Source organism: Thalassophryne amazonica, chromosome 12 (assembly GCF_902500255.1).
Source record: "Thalassophryne amazonica chromosome 12, fThaAma1.1, whole genome shotgun sequence".
Lineage (NCBI taxonomy): Eukaryota > Metazoa > Chordata > Actinopteri > Batrachoidiformes > Batrachoididae > Thalassophryne > Thalassophryne amazonica.
Genome location: NC_047114.1, coordinates 56,754,797 through 56,782,366, shown reverse-complemented (window position 1 = coordinate 56,782,366; position 27,570 = coordinate 56,754,797). Strand labels below are relative to the sequence as shown.

The following is a 27,570-nucleotide window of genomic DNA, read 5'->3' as shown; positions in this document are numbered from 1 at the left end:
ATCAATTCCCTTACCGATACCGCTTGTGAATTTTCTGTGAACTAAAAGTAGGCTTTAAAGGTTTTCTATGTCAACATTTTATTGAGTCTTAAAAGTAAATAAATATGAAATTGGTCACTGGATCCTTAAACTCTGGACCTAAATAAACTCTACATGGTGGCACCTTGGTCACTGAATATAAATAGAAATAAACAAAATCTGTAGTTTTTGTCAAAAGCGTTTCCTTTCAGCCATTATTGGCATGAATGTCTTTCCATACCTCTGAGCTGAGCTCTTGCAGCTGGCTGTCCTTCACATCAGCATCAGTTTAATTCATAAAGAATGCAGGACGCCTCATTTTGGGAAGAAAAACAACATTTTATGCCATTGTAGTTTATTTTTTGTATTACAGCGTTTGGAAAGCAGCCGGTCTGCTCTGTGTCAGCCTGATCCCATCAGATCTCAGAAGCTAAGCAGAGCAGGATCTGGTTAGTATTTGGATGGGAGACCTCTTTGGAACACCAGCGGCTGTGTGTGTTTCTGTGTGTGTTTACCAATGCGGATCTGGCTGTATCTGCTGTGGCGGCCCCGAACAAAACCGGGAACAGCCAAATGTACAACAGCGTTTGGAAAGAGGTGTCGTTTTGAAGTTATTAATTCCGACCAGACTGTCTCAGCAGAGAGCCGCGCAGCGTTTGGAGCTGTGCCAATGGAATGAAGGACAATTCTCATTTCTTGACTGCCACAAGACAAGATCCCACTTAGCGTCTTTAGTCTGCAAAAAAAGTGACTCACAGTCGTGATTGACATATTTTAATGGCTTTGAGAGGAGTTAAGAAGCGGACTTGCCGCTTCTGAAGAGTTATTGTTACTATTATTGCTGTTGCTATTATTATTATTAATATATAAATAAAAATATTATTAAAAAATATTACAATTTTTAACACATTTGAGTCTTTTATGACAACAAGCACTAAGCCATTAATTATTATACAGAAAACAAATGCACACAAACATGCTGAAATGCCAATAGCTAATGCTAACTTTAACATGGAAAACACCATAAACATACTAATGCGTTAGCATCTGTCCCGTTTTTAACTTATAAAATACATCTATCAAATGTTTCAGAAGACCATAACAGGTCGGTTTAACATAAAAGGGTATATATTACGCACAGGCATATGCTCTTTAGGGTTTTAGCGGGGAAAAATTAAGATAAAGTCCAACAACCCAGCGGATCGAACCATTGCTTCATTGGTTCACGCTTCAAAGTACAGTCGCTCTGCAGAAGCGGTTGATTACAGACCCGCTGCAGGGTCTGCAATCAACATAGAGAAATGATCATTTTCCCGACAAAGACCCTAAAAAACAACGGCCGCTCTGAAGGACCAATAAGGGAATCGTTAAGCAAAAAGACTATTGATATCAGTGGATCGAATCATTTCTTAATGATACCCAACCTGAGATGCGAGATATGGTCAGTGGTGAGAGACCAAAACAAAAAAGACGACGACGAAAACAAACATGGCGGACTCAGTGAAGTTTGATGACAAGGAGATGTGAAGAAATTCGACTTTGCTGTCGTAAAATATGGTAAAATAAATAGAATTTGCATATTTTTGTAGTGGCCCGATCGGGCCATCATTTGATAAATTGTACTGGCCCGTAGTGGCCCGAAAGTGGGCCAAATCGGCACCGGGCCAGCGGATAAATGGCTATATCGAGCCCTAAGTAGAGACCTATGGAGACCTAAGTAGAGCCACTTAGATGCCTGGTCTTGAGAACAGTGCTGGGCACAGCTAACCAAAAAGTTAGCTTCGATAACAACTAATCAGCTAATTGAAAAGTTAACTTTTATAAAGCTAAACCAATAAACCACCCAAAAGTTTATCGGAAGCTACAGCTAACCGATAACTTTCAGTATTGCTTCCAGTATACTTGCAACTACTAACAAGCTGATTTTGAGTTTTAACACCACAACTGCTTCTGGTAGCATCAAAGGCGACCACAGACCCAAACAATGAGTCAGCACTTGTATCTTTGTGTGCTCTGCCCACTGCTAGAGGCTCCTGTTTACTACATATTTTGCAGTAGTTGAAGCAATTGAAAAGGAGCTCAGCTCAACTCTACACACACAAAACAAACCATTATTCCTTACCAGAGCAATGCCATGCAATGCCGCAGTGAGGCAGAGGTCTTGGAAAATAAAGCAGTTTTGACTTATGGTTTGATTTAAAATCATCAAATTTATCCGGATAGGATAATTCCATTAATGTCAGTTCTGTCGTTTGTACATAGTTAAAATGTAACACATATCTTTTAATTTTAAACAATGCACTAATTCTGAAGTTTTGTAACAAACACAGACATATGCCAAAGGGATTATGGGTAAATGAGCCTCCGCTAACACTGATTCATTGACTCATTAATTCTATGTAAAAACCAACATGTTAATGTGAGGTGTGTATGTTTACATATAAATGTGGTTTTGTAAAATATGCCTTTTTTATTTGTTAAAAAAAAAAAAAGCCAAAAAGTCAGGTTTTGATTAGACAACTGTCTGATATAACCGGGGTCAAAATAAATAGAACACTGCCATGTACTGGCGCCCAGACGCTCATACTGCCATGAACGCTACTGGCCAGTAGATGGCAGTAGAGACTGAAAACCTGCCAAAACAAATATTCCGTGTCTGCTACGTTTAACTGCGTGGAATTTAATAAACGCAAAGTGAATTTCAGACATCTTATATATATTACTCTGGAACAAAGACGACAGACAGTGTTTGACATAAGCAGGACTCTAAAGCAGTGATTCTCAACCGGGGTGCCGTGATCGATCGTCAGGGGTGCCGTGGGTATTTTTCATATTCGCGATTATTTTTCATATTCGCGATTACCGTGAATTATTTATTTTATCCACAAAGCATAAAACGACTCAGAATCTGACGTCATTGTGCTGCAGCCTCGCTCTCGTCTTAAGGCGGGACAATAACAAGGAGGCTGACGGCCGATTAAAACAGTGGCCGTCTCCTTCAAAAGCCGTCTAAAATGCGGAGCTGTCGGTGTGTGTGTCTGTGCCTGTGTGTGCACGCGCGCGGAGTTAACAGGCTGCAGACTGCGAGGGAGGGGAGGGGGTGGGTGAGGGAGGGGAGGGGGTGGGTGAGGGAGGGGAGGGGAGGGGGTGGGTGAGGGAGGGGAGGGGGTGGGTGAGGGAGATTCCTGAATGCAGGCGCGACACGTTCAGTGCGCAGCGATCGCGGAGCAGAGAGAGGATTTTAAATGGAGTGAACATGTTAACAAAACGAAAACGTGAAGCTTTTACTTCTCTCTGAACTTTCTCTAAAGGTGTGATTCTGCCGTTACCGTCCTGTTCACACCATGTGCGCGTCGTATGCTGAATTTATGAGATCATGAGATGAAATAAACGGTCAAATATCTTTAAAAACATATTTAAAAAATGAGAATATATGAATGAACTGAGATACACACACACAAAAAGTTCAGACGCACAGATCACAAAAAGCAGGTGAGAACTCTGAACTTTAACAGCTGTTACTTTCCAAAGGTATTTATTTGTTCAGTCTTGAGCTTAATGTAGTGTTTACGCACAAAACGTGACTGATGAGGAGAAACAATTTCAGAAATGCAACAGAAACAACCACAAATCAGAAACAGTTGGGACTGTATGTAAAATGAAGATAAAAATAAAAATGTTGCACCATTCCGTTTCTCCACTCACAGAAGCCAAACGTTCTTCCAGAGTTGTGTAATTATACTACAATAGTAGAATATAAAGAAGGGGAAAAAAGAAAAAAAAATAGACAATATATTCGTCAATCGCAATTATTTGTCTGACAATTAATCGTCTCCAGAAATTTCTAATCATGACAGCCCTACTCGAGATCAGAGCGCAAAATGCTTGAGGATTTTCGAAATGCGATGTTTTCTGTATCAATTTTCTATTGAGATAATTGGGTTTTGCGCAAAACCAGAGGTAATAGCATTATAATATTATTTTCGTTGGTGGTGTGCCGCAGGATTTTGTAAATATAAAAAGGGACTCAAAAAAGGTTGAGAAACACTCAAAAAAGGTTGAGAAACACTGCTCTAAAGAGCAAAAAGTGGTGAATACAGCTCACAATGATTCCAATAGAAAATAGTGGAGAAGCAACCTGGGCTTCTTCTGGCATTTTTACATAAAGCAAACACATTAACAACATCTATAAACACAGTGAATATATTCACGAGAGTTTTAGGCACAATATACAAAGAGTTTAATGCTGTTGTCTATGTGGAGCCTGATCAGAGTGTCTCAAATGCATTTCTCGTGTTGTGAATGTACTGAGATTACCCATAATGCACCTGGACACAGTAGGTCCACACTAAAGCCTTCAAAGTTAGTGCATTACTTTAAAACTAAAACATATATCTGATATTTTCACTTCATAAAACTTCAGACATGACGTTAATTTAAACAACTTGTCCGAAATTAGTTTGGTTAAAATTTTAACCATAAGTTAAAACTGTATGCCTCTGGATGACTTGGGTGATATTGCCAGCAAGTCAGTATGGGGTCAAAAGAAATGATCTTTTCTTTTTTGTGACTACTTCTCCTTTGCTTGCAGAGGATAGAGCGGTTTCTCCTGGAACCAGCTCTCCTCTGTTTGCAGAGGACAGAACTGTACATCTACTACAAAACATTTAACAAGTAAGTACTCAAATCTTTGATTTCAGACTTTGTAAATGTTTGTAACTGTTAAGCTTTGTTCACCTCACCTCCAAAAATATGTTAGCGGTCTAACATTTATCGGAAGATAATTAGTCCGCTGATGGTTTTCAAAGTTATCTGAAAAGCTAATCCGATAATGACAACATTAGCTTCAATAATTAGCGGAACTGTGCCCACCACTGCTTGAGAACCAGGAATGGTAGGTTGAAAAGCTTTTTTATCCCATGGGAACTCTCCCTAGCCACCCAAGTGGCTCAAGAAAATGGACATCATGTATATAAGTGATATTTACACAATAAGGGTAATAAACAACATATACAAGAAATAGAGCTACTACATAATATTATAGGAGTTAGCTTCTAAAACCTAAATATTAATACATGAGAAGATTGTAGTATACGTATACCTAGTCTGTAGACTAGTACTAAAATTAAAATATAGCTAGTAGGCTAAGCTATAAATATGGTTATTTTATTATAGAAAGAAAAGCTATGATGTAATATGTTTAGGTCTCTAAAGTTTACCCTGCTAGCTTACTATAGGAAGAAAAAATACATATACTATCTAATGGAAACCCCAAACTTAGATACTATATGTTGATATCTATTAAAGAACCCATAAACTGAATAATCATAAAAATCTATAAAATAAAAATGTAAATAACGAAAATAAGCTAACTATAGCTAAATGAGCTACCGTTAAAATAGCCGTTAATAAGCCAACCATACCTTGCTAGCCAACAAGGACAAACAAAGCCGGCAATCAGCGTACAAAGCCAACAGCGCAGCTAAACCCCACAATAATGGTATTAACAAATACATATAACAACAAATGTAAAAAAAAAAAAAAAAAAAAAAAAAAAAAAAAAAGATTTTTTCACTCTTCATGGTGCATTATTGGACGGATGCAGCAAGAACTCTGTGTGACATAGTCCTGAAAATACAGTTGGCTGAAATGTCTTCACTTACTTCGTTATCAATTAAGTGACTGAATTACAACTGCTACAATCAGCATGACAACAGATCAGGTAACCGACACCAAAGCTGCTTTGCTGCTCAAAATTAACCATGTCAAGACTTTTACAAATTAAAACCATGGATTCAAATCCAAAAGGTACAGCACATGTAATAGGATAATGTAGTGTAAAGCTTTATAATCAGCCAGAACCGTAGTTGATGAGCTGTGATTTTGTGGGGAATCACATGGTTAGAACCATCTTTCCAACAGCCCCTGGACAGTTGATGATATCTTCATGGGCTTTGGCAGCCATGTCAAGAGGATACCTGCACCCAACAACTGGACGCAGCCAACCAGCTTCTATCCCAGCGTACAGCTGCGCCGCACACTCCTTCTTCTCATCCTGAGTGATGAGGAAAGAGGATGCATAATAAAACTGTTAGAAAAAGTGCATATTACAGAGCATTGGGGAAATCCTACATAATTGATAAAACACTGCATTTAACAGACATCATCTGCAGCAAGTTCGCAAAGTGCAATGCTTTTATTTTCACAAGTGCCCACATTCACACGTGCAAGCTACCCAGTGCAGCCAGTAAAACCACTGTCAGTACCCACACAAAAGCCAGACAGGGTGACATCAGCACCTGGACTGTCTGTGTGGCTCAAAGTTAAAACAGGATGATGTATTTAAATCAATTCTTACTAAACGATTTTGCACGTAAAGTCAGTCAAAGTGTGCGTCGAACACATAAAACCAATGTGTGGCATCCCGTACCGCTTGCATGAAGTAAAGACACAGTCCAATGATGCTGCTCTCTGAAGACATTGTGTCACTGGGGTCAATTTCTATCGAGCCTCTACAGCCAACAACCTAAAGACAAAAGCACAAAGGTAAAGAAACTGATCATATATATCGGGGTAAATAATGATTTGGATAATTTTTGTAATTTTACCTTCCAACACCAACATAAGATTAAAATGACATGACCAACATGTCCCTGTCATGTACTTTTATTTTTAATTAAAAGGTATTAACAAAAAATATAACTTTTCACCATTTAGAAATGGCCTTTTTTCCCTTTTGCAGTCCTTCCATTTTCGGAGCCCATAAGTAATTTGACAACTGAGGGCCAGGTGTGGCCTGTTCCATCATCATTCCATGTCAAATTATGCTGATAAAATTGTTGGATTTGCATTTGGTAACGTTTCATTCAAACTCTCAATATATGAGGTCAAAAAAGTTGCAAATGAAGGCAGCTGCAATTAGTCTGAGAAAACACAATATACCTACCAGACAAAAGTTTAACTTAGCAATATACTGTAATATAAGACAATTTGCCTTGGACTCAGCCAAAATAAAAGACTAATCATACAATAACTAGTAACTCCCTTTGGCTGTTCCCACTGTCACTCAGGGTCACTACAGTAAGTGTTGAACTAGTAATGCTATTCACTTATTTTGGCAGTGACATTCATGGTTCTGGGCCCTCTGCCTTTGAGATACAGAGGCTCCTGAGAAGACCTTATGGAGTCATGAGGTCACTGGACAGAGGCGCTGTTGAGCCAAAAATAATTGTACGACAAAAAATTTATAATTTTACGACAATTCCACCCTTTGATCATTTATGATCACACAAATGAGTCAAAATTATAAAACAAAACAAATACACTCTTATAAAAAAAAAGGAGAAAAAGGGAGGATACGAGGCAGAGACGGTGTGTTTTATTGGTACAGCTCCAAGGTTAAATAAAGACAATACAGAGTTTAGAAGGTTTTAGGCAGGCTACCTGTAAGGCAAAAAAAAATTATAATTTTACATGACAGGCGTTTGGTGATGCCCATAGACAGGAGAACGATATGGCTCAATATGATGGACCCTAAACAAGGGCCTTTCACACTGAGTGCACAAATGTAGCGTGCATCGCTCTAAAACATGGGTTAAAGCAATAAATTTTCATCTGACTGAAATTTTTTCCTGGCAAAAATCAATGCCAGCAATTCCCTAAAATGTGGCGTAGTGGGGGCACACACTGTTTTTTCCTCAATAAATACAATAAACACATTATACAGCATACAAATCTATTCTAAAATAGCATCTAAGGAGAGAGAGAGACAACGCATAAAAAGAATGCAAAACCTGAACATAAAGGTACATAAAAGGGTGGAGGTGGTGGTGGTGGGGGTCTTGATTCTGGGGGGTCTGGGGGTGCTTCCCCCAGAATTTTTTTTTAAAAGAGTAAGTCAAATTTTGTGTAATCTGGTGAATTTTAATGGCTATGAAGCCCTCTGAAACAAAAGTCACTTCAAACTGTGAAATAAAAACAGTATTGATTATGGGGGTCTGGGGGATCTCCCACAGAAATTTTTTTAAAGAGTAAGTCAAAGTTTGTGTATTCTGGTGAATTTTAATGGGTATGAACCCCTCTGAAACAAAATTCACTTCAAACTGTGAAATAAAAACACAGTATTGATTATGGGGGGTCTGGGGATCTCTCCCAGAAATTTTTTAAAAGAGCAAGTCAAATTTTGCTTGCGCACTGAGAAACTTGAAACTGGCTTATTCACATTTAAACAGTAAAATGCTCCGACTCGTAAAACAAACGTAGCACACCGCAAGTAAACTTCATCAAAGCCATTTAAAGATATCAATCGTGACTCACCTTTTTGTGGATTAATGTCACTAACCAGGACTTTGGTGCGATCAATAAACGAGGCTCGTCCGCTGTGTCCCACCGGAGTTTTTATTCGTTCCTCATTAACGTGGCTTTTCCGAGGGGCAGCCAACTCTCAGACCCGGACTGGACCATTAATATTTGCCACTTCATCAACTGAAGTTAAAGATAATGTCCTCCGTTATGTGAAACGTGACTCCTTCCTTCAAATGCGAGCGGTGTTACCGGTGTCACGTGGGCTCACCGACAGGCTGAAGTTACGGCCCCTTGTGCAAAAAAGAAGAAAATATATCCTTCATGTGTGATTTTTGTGGAACTTCACTGATTAAGCGCTTTTCTTCCAAGTGACCAAGCGGAGAGGAGTGAATATTACACAGTCCCTTCCTCCACAATCCACACTGACATTGCTGCTGCTTTGATTAGCGCAGAATGGGATGTTGCTTTGACAATGAGACTATCATATTTCGGCCCCAAAACATGCACGACGCCACGTGCGCACGCATATGTGTGGTTAAATTTTCCAAATGACGGAAATCCGTAGTGGTGACGGAGAACTTTAACCCATGCTCTAAAACCCATTATTTTCAACGAGAAGTGTCATGCAAATGCTGCATGGCACTGCTGATGCACTGCTGACGCTGCGCTTGACGTCAAACTCATTGCGGTCAAAGTTCAACTCAATCCAACTTCCACCGTTGCGCGCTGTGACATAGCTTCATGTGTTCAACAGAAACGAGGCATCAGGCCAAAACACAGAAGAAGGTAGAGTGCAGAAATGTGTGTCAGAGGAACTTCAGAACTGCTAATTTATACACAGCTATTTTCTAAAGAAAATCCTTACAATTTTTTTAACCTTTTTTTAACCTTTTTTAACCAGATTCATTTCTGATTAATGTCCATTTTGAAGTAAAAAAAACATTTCTTACATTACACTTGCAATTAAAATACCTTTAAGTAAAAAAAAAAAAAAATCCTTTAGAAACATTTCCTGTTCACCTGTAAATTAAAACCATAACTTATTTGTTATCGTTTCAGATGAGATGATTTCTTGATTAACATGATAATGAACTGTGGACATTTATTTTTAGACAAGTAAAATACTGTGAAAAGTAATTACATTTTTAAGTCTGGTAGATTCATTTATTCTTATCTGCATTTCAGCCAGGAAAAAAAAAAGACACCTTAAGTAAATATAAATATTTATTATAAACACAACAGGAAATTATGTAATGACTGCAGTGTCTGTTAATTAGGATTTCTCAATGTGACCTAATCCTCACGATGAAATCATTGTTTAATTTAGTCATTTCAACATTTAGGTACATCCACGTTGACTACGTGATTGCTTTTAATGTTGTAATCAGGGCAGTAATTACTGACATATGCATTTGAATATTTTAGTGAGTGTGAATGTTTTGAAATTGTGCAGAGGTTGGGCTTCTACTTGTGCAAGTGTCTTATTGACTGAACTTAATTGACATGTTTAATGATTCATTCATTTAATTTAATGTTAAAATATAAAAGGAAACAGCTTTTTCCAAATTAAATAGTTGCTCTTCAAAGAGACTTTGTTTTATTTAAAAGTGTGGCACCAGGTGTGAGTTTTCAGAGATGACAGGTGAGCTGGACTCAGGATATTTAAGGTCAGCAGCTTCGACCTATTGGCGAGGTTCTGGAGAGCAGATATGTTATGTTTATGGACTTCAGGTTTTAGTGTTCAACACCATCACTCAAAGTTTTTGAAGTGTGTCTGTATTTACAAGGTTCTGTGCACAGCAAATTTTGAAATGGTCCTGATGTGGGACAAGAAATATATTTCTTAAAATATAAAGAAACACAAAACAGTGCTGTGCTATTTTCTTTAAAGCAGAGGTCTCTTATCTGTGCATCATCTGCCAGGGTGGTTGCCAACCAGGACCCAATTTAGTTCTGTGGTGGCATGGATGCGGCGAAGCACAGCACCAGTGCATGCTCTCAGACTTGATGTGACTTGTTGTAACTGAAGGCTAAGACATAGTCAGTGACTTAGACATGTTCATGTGTACATCCCCTGACTTGTCTAAAGAAAACTGGCTACAAAAATTACATTTTGTATTCAAAATAATACTTATATTTACAGTTCTGTGTTCAACGATTTAAGGGCTCTGAAAATTGAGGCACAAAGTCTACAAATTCCGAAAGTCCCAAAGTCTGCAATTCCGAAATGGTTAAATGGTATTTTTTTTTTTTTTTTGCTAAACCTCTTGAATTAAAGCAATCTTCATTTCAACTCCATTTTAGGGGTACAAAAGTGCAAAAATCACCACTGTCCAATTACTTATGGACCTGACTGTAGTTCTACTAACCAAAACACGTCCTCCACAGACCAACATTTGCAGGTCTTGGTTGAGGTTGACATTTGACAGCATCTCTAGAATCATATTTACACCACGACCCTCTGTGGCTTTCTGGAACAAAGACACACAAACAGACTCAAAAAGTCAATTTCCCAAAACAGCTAAAATTGTAACTGTGATTATTTGTGAACTGTATTTAAGTGCCACAGTTGTTATCGTGTGTATGTGTGTGTACCATGATCTTGTCTGTGTAATCCTTTTCTCTGTGATTGAAGGCCAGATGTGCACCACTGTTGAGAACCAGTTCCATTCCTTGAGATGTCCCTGCAGTCCCCAGCACTCTGAAACCCAGGGCCCGAGCCAACTGACACGCCACCACACCCACCTACCCACACACACAAACATTGCTTAATGTATGAAAACCTACACCAAACTTCTCATTAGAGAAAGAAAATTTATTGACTTAACTTGAAAACAGGACTGTCATGTTTTTCAAATGTGGCCTCAGATTGACTTTTGTACACAGTGAAGCCAATAAGCTTTTGGCAGTGACACAGACGAGTCAGATGACTCACTTACAGACTTGTAAACTTGGAATCGTCCTTTGGAGATATTTTCAAAATACATAGACAAATAAAGATGTTCTAGAATAAGTATTCCAATAATCACAACATGAAAAGTGTGATTCACATTCCCTTCTACCCTCAACAGCTGCTAGTTCACCTTCCGTTGACCTTTACCCTCAGGGACAATGGGTATATTCCACAGAAATGTCATACGTCAGAAACTACCAATGACCAACTTGGTCATTTTTACACCCAAGTACAGTGATAGCATACTATGCGTGTGTGTGGGAGGGGGGTATTGTTTTCAGTCATGTGTAATTAACCCAAGAGTTCTGATCCAATTTGGCCCAAACTTGGAGGAATGTTTGAAGATCAGCCACAGACTGACATATATATATATATATATATATACACACACACATATATACACACACACATATATATATATATATATATATATATATAAAATAGAGACCCAGAAAAGCCAAAACTGCCCTGTTTTCTGGGCATTGACATGTTAAAAGCCACACCCGCACTGATTCACAATGAACTCATTGATGCATAAACAGGTGGTGTCTCCGTGTGTGATGACAGAAGCCTGAACACACCCCTCTCTGAGTCCAAACCACCAGCCAGTGGTGGGCACACTTCCGATAATCCGATAACAGATAATTATCAAAGATAATGTTTTCAGTATCGGATTATCTTTTTAGATAACTTTAAAAACAATTATCGGACCAATTATCTTCCGATTAATTTTTGTCCGATAACTTTTAAACCGATAAACAAAATAAACAAAGCTGAACAGCAACAAGCATTTACAAAATTAGTTCAGCACCCACCCATTAAAAGTTTTGTAACAGACGCATAGTTATAACCTTTGCAAACAGCAGAGAACTGCTTGTATAAAAAGCATCTCAATCCTCTGCAAACAAAGGAAAAACAGCCCCGAAAGGAAAAAGAAAAAAAACATTTCCTTTAACACTATACTGATATGCGGGCAATATGACCTAAGTCATCTAGAGGCATACATTTTTAAGTTATTTAAAATTACTGTCATGTCTGAAGTTTCATAAAGTAAAAATATCAGCTATATGTTTTAGTTTTAAAGTAATGTGCTAATTTTTAAGGTTTTGTGAGCACATGCTCTGCCCCGCAGTGCATTTTGGGTAGGATGATGTAATCTCAGTATGTCACGACAGGACAAATGCATTTCAGACACTCTGTTTAGGCTCCACGGACACCAGCATTAAACTCTAGTGCCTAAAACTCTCTTGAATATATTCTCTGCGTTTATAGACGATTTTTTTTAATTGCGTTTGTTAAATTCCACGCATTTTAAATGTGAGCAGACAGGGATTATCTAGAATTTGTTTTGAAAGCCTCTACTGCCATCTAGCATCTACTGGCCAGTAGTGTTCATGGCAGTGTCTGGGAACCAGTGGATGGCAATGTTCTATTTATTTTGACCCCGGTTATGTCAGATGATTGTCAAATCAACTTTTTTGCTTTGCAAATGGCTTTTTTTTTTTTTTACAAACGAAGTTTAAAAACAAAACAACTGCAAAATAATAATAATAACAACAACAACAACATTATTACAAGACAGCTCTGCAGTGTTTGCACAGGCACAGTGCGAACGGTTGGATGCTGCTTGTAGCTTTCAGCAGCAGGATAACCTCACGACGGCCGACCACAATAATATATCAAACAGGTTTGATTCTCATTCGACCATACGATCGGCGATCAGGAGGTGGTCGTCAGATGTTGACCGCAGCTTGATACTCCATGAACACTACACGATGCAGGACGCACGATTAACCTGAAACTTGGTCCAAAAAATTCCTGCATGAAAAATCATCTCGCACACTGTAAAGCACGTTTTACAACATCAAATGAATGTTGTAAAGAAAGAATGTGCGCAAACATGCGTGTTGGGAGGGCTGTAATAAACAAAAGCTTCCAGCAGGGGCCGAATATTGAAAGAAAAAAGTGTGGTCTCATTGTTTGGGTCTCGGGGTGCCTCTATGCTCGGAGCGTTGTAGTAAACAAGAGCTTCCAGCAGGGGCAGACTGTTGAAAGAAAGAAGTGTGGTCTTATTGTTTGGGTCTGTTGTTATTTTTAATATTATTAGAAGCTATTAAATTTGTTTTACTAGTAGTTGTAAATGTGCCAGAGATAATATTGGAATTTATCTGTTATCGGTTATCTGTAACTTCTGATACATTTTTGGGTGGTTTGTTGTTTTATCTTTATTGAAGATAACTTTTCAGTTATCTGATTATCTGTTATCGAAGTTAATTTTTTGGTTATCTGTGCCCACCACTGCCACCAGCTAACAGGCTAACCTGGGTTCAGTTGTTCATTATCATATTTTTGGGAACTGCACAGTGGTTCTTCTCAGTTTACTTTGGTGTGGACAGAAAAAGTTATGTACCGCGTATTTTCTCAGTAATCGTGCATTAAGTGGACCTACCAGCAGCTGCTAAAAGTGCTAACACCATTAGCATGCAATGAGAGTTTGGCTCAACATCAATATTGCAACAGAGATGTCTTAGATAATCAGTTTAACCGCACAACAAGCCATATTTTTCCAGGAGTTTGTAATAAAATACTCCAAACCGATACAGCAACAACACCAGTGAGTGGCCACTGCCAGCGGACTCTTAGTTACGGTCAGAGGCTACAAGAAGAGTCACCGCCACTGAACTCAGCAGCTGTCACCCAAAACAACCACACCCACAATTAAACAGAACTTTATGGCTTAAAATGTCTTAAACTAAGTAGTAAAAAAAAAAAAAAAAAATCATCCCGGCCCCATAGAGTTGTATTGGAGGTAGAAACTATAAAACCCAAAAACGTTTTTCGTACCAGGTTTTTTTGAACCAGGCTGTAAACATGTTTGCATATTTGCATGTCATGTCTGCACGAAAGTTGGACATTTTAACACAGTGTCCTATGGGAAAGTGCTTCATTTTGGAGCCAGCCTCCAGTCTCCAGTCAAGGAACTACAAGAAAAATGACGTGTGCTTTAGTGCCAAAATTCAGGCTCGAGTGTTGCTACTTGGGATCACCCAAAGACAAAGTGGTATGTTTTGAGAAAAATGAATGAAAAGTCAGGATCACAGGGTAAGGTCAAAATCTGAGCCTGATATTTACATATAAGGGATACTTACAATGATTATTTCATGGAACTGTTTAAAAATACACCTATATGAAGTCCTATACCACCTGATCATTTGAGTTAAACAGTTCAGGAACAATATGAACTAAACATGGTGAAACTGATGTGTGTTAGTCAAAGACAAAGTGGTTAAATTTTGGACAGAATTGAGCAAATGTCAAGCACACACAGAACCTAATATTATGGCATCACTGAGCCATGAAGAATGAATTTGCAGGAATCTGAGACAAACATTTAAGGTGCAGGTGTTGTAGTCTCAAATTCCCAAGTTTAATATGATGTAATTCTTGATCACTAAGGCACAGGAAATGTTTCAATATTTCGGCTTTAGCATAATACTAGTGTGTACCAATGTATAAAATATTACATAGAGGTCTGTGACATATGGACAGACTCACCCCTCCACTGGCTCCATGGATGAGCACAGTCTCTCCAGGCTTGCCGTAGCCTCTGCAATAAAAAAATAAAAAAAAACACAGGGTATGCAATTCACATAATCTTTGACTGACCACTGAGTGACAGGTAAATCAACATGAGCCACGGAGGAGACATCAAGGCTCATCTATCCCATATGACTTTTGGCAAACTCAAGCCTAGCAGTCCATGGGCCAAGCAGGTTTTCGGTACCACTTAAGGTGACGAAACAACACTTGGAATCCAGCCTCAGTGTCATACCATGGTACTGACTCAGCCAAAACTGATGACTGGCTCATAGACTATAGGTTTCTTATGTTTTCTTTTCAGCTGTGTTTTTTTTTATGTGCAATTCTACCACAGGACTGTGAATAATGAAGCAACAGTCAAAAGTTGCACGCAGTCTCTCCAATCACAGCCACTGAAGTTCATAACTCATAAGTTCTCACAGGTGTCTTGGAGGTTGGCTTCACTTGTCTCATTTATGTAACAACACTCAGCTTTTGAAGTGAGCATACTTTCTATTTCTATTTAATTTGAACATACGTAGGTCCATGTGAGTTCACTTAACTCAGTCAAGGAAGCTGTTGTTACGTAACCCTTTGAACAAAAAGCGGGAGACTCCATAAGACAGGTTTCTTCTGTCTCACTCACGCTCTCATCCTCTTCTGTCTCCTTGTCACCAGTTGAATCTTTTGTCACGTAACTGATGAGCTCATCAGAGTCATCTGACAGACTTGAAACCCTTAACCTCGTGAAACAAGTAATTGTAAACGATTTCTGACCCACAACCAATTAACATGACTCAACCAATTTGGACCCACATTAAAGTTACGGTCACATTAGCTACAAGGAACAGAGGCAAAGTGGCGATTTGCCATTCATTTCAGAGTAGAGGCTTTGCACTGGTGACAGACAACAGTTGCTCTGCTACCAGCTAGGCAGGGCCAAAATAGACCATAAGTCTACTTTATGCAAATACTGAGAAATGAGACATGGTGACTGTGAATCTGCGTGAATAGGCAGCTAGCTGCTTACTCAAAAAAAAAAAAAAAAATTCAAGACAACAGAAAATGCCCAGAAACAGCTGCACACATTCGTGAGAAATAACCATTTCTAAATTAAAAAAACTCTGTTTTTCTAACCACCATGGGCACAATTTGGTGGGGGATGGGGGGACATGTCCCCCCCCACCTTTTCAACCGGGGGGACAGAATATGGCATGCCCCCCCCACCTTCTGACATATATGTGTGTACTTGAAACATGCTATGCCAGTCTTATGTGCAAACCATGTCAGAATAGTATCTTTGTTTCTGCAAGTTTGTATTTTTAGCAGCATTGACTTGTTTACACCTGTTTCTTGTTTGTTACATTCAGAATTTTCTGGGACTGCATTTGCCCAGATTTGAAACCAAAAATAGTTGCCTCTAGGGACTAGTGTCTACACATAAGTATCAATGGACCATATGCTAATTTATTAAATTCTGAAAGTTAGAAAAGGAAATCAGAAAAGCTATCTGGGACCTCAGAAAGCCCATCTGCAATTATTGCTTGATCTCCAAAATCAGTCTATGCAAGCAAAATTATGTTCAGTATGAGTGTAGTCATTAGGGCCACTTCGAAAATTAAATTCACGATAAGTAATTTATCCTAAACTTATGATCTGTTGTTTTTTCAAACTTAAGCAAAAACAAATCTTGAGGAAAAAATACAGTACGTGATAGTTAATAATTATTACGAGCCTGTTCTTTCATATTTATGAATACATTTTACCACATTGCAGTTATGTTTTAATGAAAACTCAACCTATCATTCTTTTTGAGTTCTACACATGTGGCGATACCTTATTTACACCAGGATGTTAATAAAATCAATGCTGGCTATTCTCAGAATAAAGTACTTATATCCACAGTTTCAAATTGCATAAGTCAAATGGTGTCCACTTTATGGTCTTCTCAAAACATTAAAATTACTGTTCTGGATACTCAGAATGCATCTGAGCTTATCTAGAAACCGTTGGCTTCTGGGGACCTAAAGCGGCCCCCGGCCTATGGCCTTGGGCTCTGCGGGCCTCGCACTTTGTCCCCCCCAAATTCTACTTCTATATTGCGCCCTTGCTAACCACATAATATTTCTGAAGTGATTTACTAAACATGCTGTGGAGAGGTTAGCATGCACGCCCTGGGAAAGCCCATCAAGCAACAAAGCCAACTGCCTGTCACCCTCATTTGCAGCTAATGTGATGGTAACATAAGATTTAATGAAGGAGATTCTACACCCCTGACTGTCAGAGTGAATGCAGTGCTTCTTATTTTTCATCCTTGGCATTGAGTCAATAAAGCAGACTGAAACACTGAAATCCAGCTTCATAACTGCATGCTTCGCTCTCATCGGCTCACTTGTGAAACAGCGCTCTGTATGCGGTGAAGTAGGGGATCCCTAAGGCCGCTCCCTGGTCAAAGTCTAAAGCATCAGGAAGCTCGTGGACACAGTCTTCTGCTGAAACAGTGAACTCTGCATAACCTCCAGTCTCCGTGTCCGTGGTGAAAACACGATCACCTTTCTGAGAAACACACAGAAAAATTAAAACGTGTCAGTGTAACAGCAACCTTCAATTTGATTTCTATAAAACATGCTGCTCTCTCACCAGCATGTGTAGTCTGCAGTTACTGACGGGGCAGAGTGCACATGTGCATGTTTATGGAATCTTGAACCAATTCCAAAACACATTTTACACTCGTGTGTGCATGTATAGATTTCAGGATGAAAATGAGAAATCAGACTTCCGGTTGGAACACCGCGACGCTGGCAGCACAGTAGAGAGGCTCCTGAGCGAACCCGAGAAATCTTATAAAAAGGCCCATTCTTAGGAGAAATATCAGATACATAAAGTATTAAAAGGGGGGCCGGACATCACCATACACTATTTTTTTCACGAAGAAGGGAAAGAAAAGCACGTTTTGGGTTCCGTGGACAAGGCTAGCTAACACCTGCTCAGCAAATCCCATGATGGCAGACTCCGAGATCCTGCATGAGCTAAAACAGTTTCAACAAGAAAGCAGGGGCCAATTTGAAGAGTTGAAATGTGACATTTCCTCAGTCAATAACAGACTAGAGGCGACGGAAAACCGAATAGAAGAGGTCGAAGAACGAATTCAAACAACCGAGGACGTAGCTACTGGCTTGCTAAAGCTATGCTCGAAGTTAGAAGAACAGCTAATCGACATGCAGGCCCATGGCAGACGAGAAAACGTGAGGATCTACGGGGTCAGTGAAAATGCAGAGAAAGAGGCGTCAGAAATGAGAATTTTTGTGGAAAAACTGCTTCGTGAGGGTCTTCAGCTGCCAAATGACGTGGAGTTACACATTGAAAGAGCACATCACTCCCTGGGACCAATGCCACTTCCAAGCGCTCCACCCCGCTCCATTATAGTGAAGTTTTTAAGTTTCCGAACCAAGGAAATGGTGCTGCGTAAATCCTGGCAAATGAAAGGTTTCAAGTGGAAAGATAAACAAGTAACCTTGGACCAGGACTTTCCACCTGCCATTATTGGAAAGCGGAGAGAATACACCGAAATCCAGAAAGTGTTAGAAGAGAAAGACGTGCGGTTTCAAACACTCTTCCCCGCCAGGCTGCGTGTGAGACACAGCGATGGAGTTATGATTTATGACACTGCAGCGGAGGCGGCAGAGGATATGGTGAAACGGGGATACGCAGTCAAGCTCATACAGACACCAACGACGCTTGTGGAACGCATCCAACAGATGACCTGGACCCGGGTGGACCGACGCGTGAGGAAGAATGTACCTGATTCAGAGCGGGACCCCAGCTACAAGGAGAAGCTACGCGCATTCCGGAGAACATCCCCGAGCCCAAGCACGGAGTAAAGGTTTAAGACCGCGAGGTCTTTTGAATGAAAATGTCCCTTTGATTGAAATATGATAAGTTTGAATTGACTGGGTGAGTAAAATATTGTAATAGTGAAGGTTCTACTATGGGAGTTTACGTAACACCGTCATAGCCATAAGGATCCCCTGCATTGTTAACAGGAGCAGGGTCATTGCCTTAGAGCGCCCCCTGGGACACAAGAGGGTCTACTGCACAGACCCCAACATAGGGAGTCATGTTCATTTCTGTTCTTTTTGTTGTGTTGTTTTACACCCTGTTGTTCTTGGTAGGGAAGGGAAGAGTGCCAGGTTTAATGTCTTTGTTAATTGCTAATACACTCAGATGTCAGCCCGGTCTGTAAAATTTGTTTCACTAAATATAAATGGGATTCACAATCCAATTAAGAGATCAAAAATATTATCACAATTGAAAAGGGAGAAAGTCCAGATAGCATTTCTTCAGGAGACTCACCTGGATGATTGTGAGCATGCCAAACTGAACAAAATGGGATACTCTAAAGTATATTTTTCTTCTCACAGCTCTGGGAAACGTAGAGGAGTAACAATTTTGTTGTCCAACACAGTGAATTTTGAATACATTTCTGAATGTAAGGATAAAGAAGGAAGATACCTTTTGGTCATAGGTAAACTGTAGGGAACATTAGTGAGTCTGTTAAATGTATACATGCCACCTGGCAGTGACTGGTCAATATATAAACATGTATTTGAAATACAACTAAATGTCAAGGTATTCCAATATGCCGAGGTGATTTCAACATTCAATTACAACCAAAGACTGACAGCTCAAATGGCAGACCAGATGCTAAAAATATTTATACAACCCCTGGCAATAATTATGGAATCACCGGCCTCGGAGGATGTTCATTCAGTTGTTTAATTTTGTAGAAAAAAAGCAGATCACAGACATGACACAAAACTAAAGTAATTTCAAATGGCAACTTTCTGGCTTTAAGAAACACTATAAGAAATCAGGAAAAATAATTCTGGCAATCAGTAACGGTTACTTTTTTAGACCAAGCAGAGGGGAAAAAAAAATATGGACTCACTCAATTCTGAGGAAAAATTATGGAATCACCCTGTAAATTTTCATCCCCAAAACTAACACTTGCATCAAATCAGATCTGCTCGTTAGTCTGCATCTAAAAAGGAGTGATCACACCTTGGAGAGCTGTTGCACCAAGTTGACTGACATGAATCATGGCTCCAACACGAGAGATGTCAATTGAAACAAAGGAGAGGATTATCAAACTCTTAAAAGAGGGTAAATCATCACGCAATGTTGCAAAAGATGTTGGTTGTTCACAGTCAGCTGTGTCTAAACTCTGAACCAAATACAAACAACATGGGAAGGTTGTTAAAGGCAAACATACTGGTAGACCAAGGAAGACATCAAAGCGTCAAGACAGAAAACTTAAAGCAATATGTCTCAAAAATCGAAAATGCACAACAAAACAAATGAGGAACGAATGGGAGGAAACTGCAGTCAACGTCTGTGACCGAACTGTAAGAAACCGCCTAAAGGAAATGGGATTTACATACAGAAAGACTAAACGAAAGCCATCATTAACACCTAAACAGAAAAAAACAAGGTTACAATGGGCTAAGGAAAAGCAATCGTGGACTGTGGATGACTGAATGAAAGTCATATTCAGTGATGAATCTCGAATCTGCATTGGGCAAGGTGATGATGCTGGAACTTTTGTTTGGTGCCATTCCAATGAGATTTATAAAGATGACTGCCTGAAGAGAACATGTAAATTTCCACAGTCATTGATGATATGGGGCTGCATGACAGGTAAAGGCACTGGGGAGAAGGCTGTCATTACATCATCAATAAATGCACAAGTTTACGTTGATATTTTGGACACTTTTCTTATCCCATCAATTGAAAGGATGTTTGGGGATGATGAAATCATTTTTCAAGATGATAATGCATCTTGCCATAGAGCAAAAACTGTGAAAACATTCCTTGCAAAAAGACACATAGGGTCAATGTCATGGCCTGCAAATAGTCCGGATCTTAATCCAATTGAAAATCTTTGGTGGAAGTTGAAGAAAATGGTCCATGACAAGGCTCCAACCTGCAAAGCTGATCTGGCAACAATGATCAGAGAAAGTTGGAGCCAGATTGATGAAGAGTACTGTTTGTCACTCATTAAGTCCATGCCTCAGAGACTGCAAGCTGTTATAAAAGCCAGAGGTGGTGCAACAAAATACTAGTGATGTGTTGGAGCATTCTTTTGTTTTTCATGATTCCATAATTTTTTCCTCAGAATTGAGTGATTCCATATTTTTTTCCCTCTGCTTGGTCTAAAAAAATAACCGTTACTGACTGCCACAATTTTTTTTCCTGATTTCTTATAGTGTTTCTTAAAGCCAGAAAGTTGCCATTTGAAATGACTTTAGTTTTGTGTCATGTCTGTGATCTGCTTTTTTTTCTACAAAATTAAACAACTGAATGAACATCCTCCGAGGCTGGTGATTCCATAATTTTTGCCAGGGGTTGTAGAAAGGTTAATAATTTTATAAAAGAAGTGGGAATAATTGACATTTGGAGGGAAAATAACCATAGAGTGCGCGACTATACTCATTATTCCTCAGCCCACAATGTCTATTCACGAATAGATTTTTTTTTAATGTTCATGCATGATATGCATAGAGTATTAACTTGTGAGATTGGAACTTGTGCCATATCAGATCATGAACCAGTGTATTTAACAGTCAACATTAGCAACAGGATTAGATCCACCCTATGGAAGTTAAATTCCAATATCTTGAAAGATACTGACATTCAAAACACTCTGAAAATCGAAATTCAGTCTTATCTTGAACACAATGACACTGACGAGGTTTCCCCTGCAATACTATGGGATGCTTTGAAAGCCGTAATTTGAGGAAAGATAATAGCAATCTCTGCTACTCTAAAGAAACGTAAAATTCAGAAAATACAAGAATTAGAAACCAAACTTAAAGAACTTGTGAAAGAGCACTCCACGTCACTAAATGATTTGGTCAAATCTAAAATAAAAGAAATAAAAAATGAGATAGATGCGATAAACACACAGGAGATTAAAAAAAAGCTCCTTTTTACAAAACAACGATATTACGACACAGGCGGGAGAGCACTCAAGCTTTTATCTTACAGATTAAGAAAACAAGAGGCAGAACGGACAATACATAAAATAAAACACCCAGTAACAAATACTGTGGAGACTAGCCCCGAAAAAATACAAGAATGCTTTGAAGAATATTAAGAAGAATATACTGGATTACTGACAAGAAAAGTATACCACCTTCATGGAAAGAAGCCATCATTTCCATAATCCCAAAAGAAAATAAAGACAAAATGCAATGTGGAAACTATCGCCCTTAAGTGTGCTCAACATAGATTACAAAATTTTTACCTCTATTTTATTTTAAGACCAGACGGGTTTCATTAGACAGAGACAGACTCAGGACAATATTCGAAAAACATTATTAATTATGAAACATGTCAAAAAATGTAATTTGGAAGCACTTATGATAAGTTTAGATGCTGAAAAAGCATTTGATTCGGCACGATGGGAATTCCTATATAAAATAATGGCTAAATTTGTCTTCCATCATAATATTATTGACACTTTTGCGTCGTTATACAACAAACCAATTGCTAGGATAAAAATTAACGGGGATTTGACCAAACCTTTTACCTTGGAGAGAGGCACTCCTCAAGGGTGTGGAGCCTCTGCACTTTTATTTGCTCTATTCATCGAACCTTTGAGCCAAGTTATAAGACAGACTACAGAAATCAAAGGCGTAAACCTTGACTCAGGTGAACAAAAACTAGCCCTTTTTGCGGACGACATACTGATATTTTTGACTGAGCCCTCGCAATCTCTACCCAAACTAATGCAGGTGCTGGATAAATATGGCTCTCTCTCAGGATATAAAATCAACATAAATAAAACTCAAGTGTTAAAACTAAACTATAAGCCACCAATAAGTATAAAAAACACATACAAATGGAAATGGGACTCAAATAACATCAAATATTTGGGAGTGGTTTTAACAGAAGATTTTGAAAAACTTATTGATGCAAATTATGGTCCATTAATCTCAAAAATTAAAATAGATTTACAGAGGTGGAGTACAATCCCCTTTTTGGGCATACACTCTCGTGTGGAATCAATCAGAATGAACATCCTTCCAAGATTACTGTATTTATTTCATTGTTTACCAGTTTGGATATCACAGAAATATTTTGATGAATGGGATAGAATGTTGGGTAAACATATTTGGCACAACAAAAAAGCTAGAGTTAAATACAAAACACTACAGTTGATGAAGGAGAAGGGTGGACTCGGGCTACCTTGCCTTCAAGAATATTACTTTGCGGCCCAACTTAAACCCCTGATATGTTTAGGTTCCCCAACCTACTCAGCCAGATGGAAGGAAGTTGAAAGGGTAGAAACAGAAAAAATACCAATTATGGCAATATTGTCAGATAAAAAATTAAGAAACAAATTTAACACCATGAAGGATTTTATGTACGAATCTATGTTGAAATGTTGGGATGGGGTACTAAAAATTTGTAAATTGGAGAAAATCTCTTTGATATTAAGATGGATAGCGTATGATTCGGACGTTTTGCGAAATACTCAAGATAATAGGTTTAAAACTTGGATTTCAAAGGGACTGACTTCGTACTACTCTTTCATCCACAAGGGGGTGTTCATGAGCTTTGAAAAGCTGAAGGGAAAAAATGGTCTTCATCAAGATGACTTCTATAGATATTTACAAATCCGACAACATTTCGATCAAAACATCAAAGACCTATGGGAAAACAGTGAATTAGGATTTATACACACCTTTTTAACTCTAATAAAATCAATTTCTATGATCAATATAATATCTAATTTGTACAAAGCAATTCAGTTAAGTAAAGAAGGTAACACAGAGTACATTAAGAAAAAATGGGAAATTGAGGGCAATCTGAATATTTCAATTGAAAGTTGGGAAAGACTTGTCATCTTCAGTGGAAGACCACAGGATCTAATACGTGGCGAGAGTTTGGATGGAAGAGTATTATGAGGTTCTTTACCAAACCTGTTCAAAAAAGACACAGAGGGAGAGGGGATTCATGTTGGAGGCTGTGTGGCTCCTCTGGGGCCAACCACTATCACATTTTTTGGGATTGTAGTATTCTCAAACCATACTGGTCACAGATTTGTAATCATGTAAATTATGTTTTTGGCTATAAAGTGTCATTTACATTTGAATTCTTATATTTGGGAGATGTAAATGTTCAGAATTGGAGAAGGAATGAAACAAAATTATTGGCAATCCTATTAATAGCAAGTAAAAAAGCCATCACAAGAAAATGGTTGAAGGCAGACCCCCCCTCGGTGGAAGAATGGATAGAAATAGTCCACGATATCTACGATATCCTCCATCATTCGGAACCAAAGAGACTCGTTCTACGAAACATGGTCAAAGTGGACAGAATATGTGAAATATACAAGATCGGACTTTATCTGAACAATATATTTTTTTTAATCAATGAATAATTATCATTTATTTTCTGACCAAATGTAACAGCACTCTTCCCCATTGTTTATAGTTTCTTTTCTGTTTTTTCCCTCTGTTTTCGTATATTTGAAAATTTAAAAATAAAAATTACCAAAAAAAAGAAAAAAAAAGAAAATGAGAAATCAGCACAATTTCAAAACTGCACCACTTGCTTTCTATTTCTGTTTGTGTTTGGACACTAAACCAAAGGAATTTTTTTTTTTACCTAAAAATAAATTTTAGAAGAATGCAGTACAGCAAGAAGATCAGTAGATGACATTTTTTATGTTCACGCTCAGGAAGAAAACATTAGATCAATCAATCAATCAATCAACTTTTTTCTTATATAGCGCCAAATCACAACAAACAGTTGCCCCAAGGCGCTCCATATTGCAAGGCAAGGCCATACAATAATTATGAAAAACCCCAACAGTCAAAACGACCCCCTATGAGCAAGCACTTGGCCACAGTGGGAAGGAAAAACTCCCTTTTAACAGGAAGAAACCTCCAGCAGAACCAGGCTCAGGGAGGGGCAGTCTTCTGCTGAGACTGGTTGGGGCTGAGGGAAAGAACCAGGAAAAAGACATGCTGAGAAGGGGGGCAGAGATCAATCACTAATGATTAAATGCAGAGTGATGCATACGGAGCAAAAAGAGAAAGAAACAGTGCATCATGGGAACCCCCCCACAGTCTACGTCTAAAGCAACATAACCAAGGGATGGTCCAGGGTCACCCGATCCAGCCCTAACTATAAACCTTAGCGAAAAGGAAAGTTTTAAGCCTAATCTTAAAAGTAGAGAGGGTATCTGTCTCCCTGATCTGAATTGGGAGCTGGTTCCACAGGAGAGGAGCCTGAAAGCTGAAGGCTCTGCCTCCCATTCTACTCTTACAAACCCTAGGAACTACAAGTAAGCCCGCAGTCTGAGAGCGAAGCGCTCTAATGGGGTAATATGGTACTACGAGGTCCCTAAGATAAGATGGGACCTGATTATTCAAAACCTTATAAGTAAGAAGAAGAATTTTAAATTCTATTCTAGAATTAACAGGAAGCCAATGAAGAGAGGCCAACACGGGTGAGATATGCTCTCTCCTGCTAGTCCCCGTCAGTACTCTAGCTGCAGCATTCTGAACCAACTGAAGGCTTTTTAGGGAACGTTTAGGACAACCTGATAATAACGAATTACAATAGTCCAGCCTAGAGGAAATAAATGCATGAATTAGTTTTTCAGCATCACTCTGAGACAAGACCCTTCTGATTTTAGAGATATTGCGTAAATGCAAAAGGCAGTCCTACATATTTGTTTAATATGCGCTTTGAATGACATATCCTGATCAAAAATAACTCCAAGATTTCTCACAGTATTACTAGAGATCAGGGAAATGCCATCCAGAGTAACAATCTGGTTAGACACCATGCTTCTAAGATTTGTGGGGCCAAGTACAATAACTTCAGTTTTATCTGAGTTTAAAAGCAGGAAATTAGAGGTCATCCATGTCTTTATGTCTGTAAGACAATCCTGCAGTTTAGCTAATTGGTGTGTATCCTCTGGCTTCATGGATAGATAAAGCTGGGGATCATCTGCGTAACAATGAAATTTAAGCAATACCGTCTAATAATACTGCCCAAGGGAAGCATGTATAAAGTGAATAAAATTGGTCCTAGCACAGAACCTTGTGGAACGCCATAATTAACTTTAGTCTGTGAAGAAGATTCCCCATTTACATGAACAAACTGTAATCTATTAGACAAATATGATTCAACCCACCGCAGCGCAGTGCCTTTAATACCTATGACATGCTCTAATCTCTGTAATAAAATTTTATGGTCAACAGTATCAAAAGCAGCACTGAGGTCCAACAGAACAAGCACAGAGATAAGTCCACTGTCCGAAGCCATAAGAAGATCATTTGTAACCTTCACTAATGCTGTTTCTGTACTATGATGAATTCTAAAACCTGACTGAAACTCTTCAAATAGACCATTCCTCTGCAGGTGATCAGTTAGCTGTTTTACAACTACCCTCTCAAGAATCTTTGAGAGAAAAGAAAGGTTGGAGATTGGCCTATAATTAGCTAAGATAGCTGGGTCAAGTGATGGCTTTTTAAGTAATGGTTTAATTACTGCCACCTTAAAGGCCTGTGGTACATAACCAACTAACAAAGATAGATTGATCATATTTAAGATTGAAGCATTAAATAATGGTAGGACTTCCTTGAACAGCCTGGCAGGAATAGGGTCTAATAAACATGTTGATGGTTTGGATGAAGTAACTAATGAAAATAACTCAGACAGAACAATCGGAGAGAAAGAGTCTAACCAAATACCGGCATCACTGAAAGCAGCCAAAGATAACGATACATCTTTGGGATGGTTATGAGTAATTTTTTCTCTAATAGTCAAAATTTTGTTAGCAAAGAAAGTGATGAAGTCATTACTAGTTAAAGTTAATGGAATACTCAGCTCAATAGAGCTCTGACTCTTTGTCAGCCTGGCTACAGTGCTGAAAAGAAACCTGGGGTTGTTCTTATTTTCTTCAATTAGTGATGAGTAGAAAGATGTCCTAGCTTTACGGAGGTCTTTTTTATAGAGCAACAAACTCTTTTTCCAGGCTAAGTGAAGATCTTCTAAATTAGTGAGACGCCATTTCCTCTCCAACTTACGGGTTATCTGCTTTAAGCTACGAGTTTGTGAGTTATACCACGGAGTCAGACACTTCTGATTTAAAGCTCTCTTTTTCAGAGGAGCTACAGCATCCAAAGTTGTCTTCAATGAGGATGTAAAACTATTGACGAGATACTCTAACTCCCTTACAGAGTTTAGGTAGCTACTCTGCTCTGTGTTGGTATATGACATTAGAGAACATAAAGAAGGAATCATATCCTTAAACCTAGTTACAGCGCTTTCTGAAAGACTTCTAGTGTAATGAAACTTATTCCCCACTGCAGGGTAGTCCATCAGGGTAAATGTAAATGTTATTAAAAAAATGATCAGACAGAAGGGAGTTTTCACGGAATACTGTTAAGTCTTCTATTTCCATACCATAAGTCAGAACAAGATCTAAAATATGATTGAAGTGGTGGGTGGACTCATTTACTTTTTGAGCAAAGCCGATAGAGTCTAATAATAGATTAAATGCAGTGTTGAGGCTGTCATTCTCAGCATCTGTGTGGATGTTAAAATCGCCCACTATAATTATCTTATCTGAGCTAAGCACTAAGTCAGACAAAAGGTCTGAAAATTCACAGAGAAACTCACAGTAACGACCA

At 38.7% G+C, this 27,570-nt stretch overlaps 1 protein-coding gene across 2 annotated transcripts in view; it reads right to left on the bottom strand.

Annotated features, from left to right (window-relative positions):
- Window positions 1–5,614: 5,614 nt before the first annotated feature.
- The window catches only part of LOC117521937 (quinone oxidoreductase-like), a 33,339-nt gene continuing 11,383 nt past the window's right edge, over window positions 5,615–27,570 (bottom strand). Inside the window, exons 3-8 of one of the 2 annotated variants that reach the window (XM_034183304.1) lie at window positions 17,247–17,410; window positions 14,831–14,882; window positions 10,918–11,046; window positions 10,692–10,793; window positions 6,449–6,544; window positions 5,615–6,073 (exon numbers count right to left, since the gene is read on the bottom strand). In XM_034183304.1, the coding sequence (XP_034039195.1) occupies window positions 5,912–6,073; window positions 6,449–6,544; window positions 10,692–10,793; window positions 10,918–11,046; window positions 14,831–14,882; window positions 17,247–17,410 (705 nt within the window). In that variant the 3' untranslated portion in view covers window positions 5,615–5,911. Of the gene's footprint in view, window positions 6,074–6,448; window positions 6,545–10,691; window positions 10,794–10,917; window positions 11,068–14,830; window positions 14,883–17,246; window positions 17,411–27,570 lie in introns of both variants that reach the window. The other variant, XM_034183303.1, reaches the window with a different exon arrangement.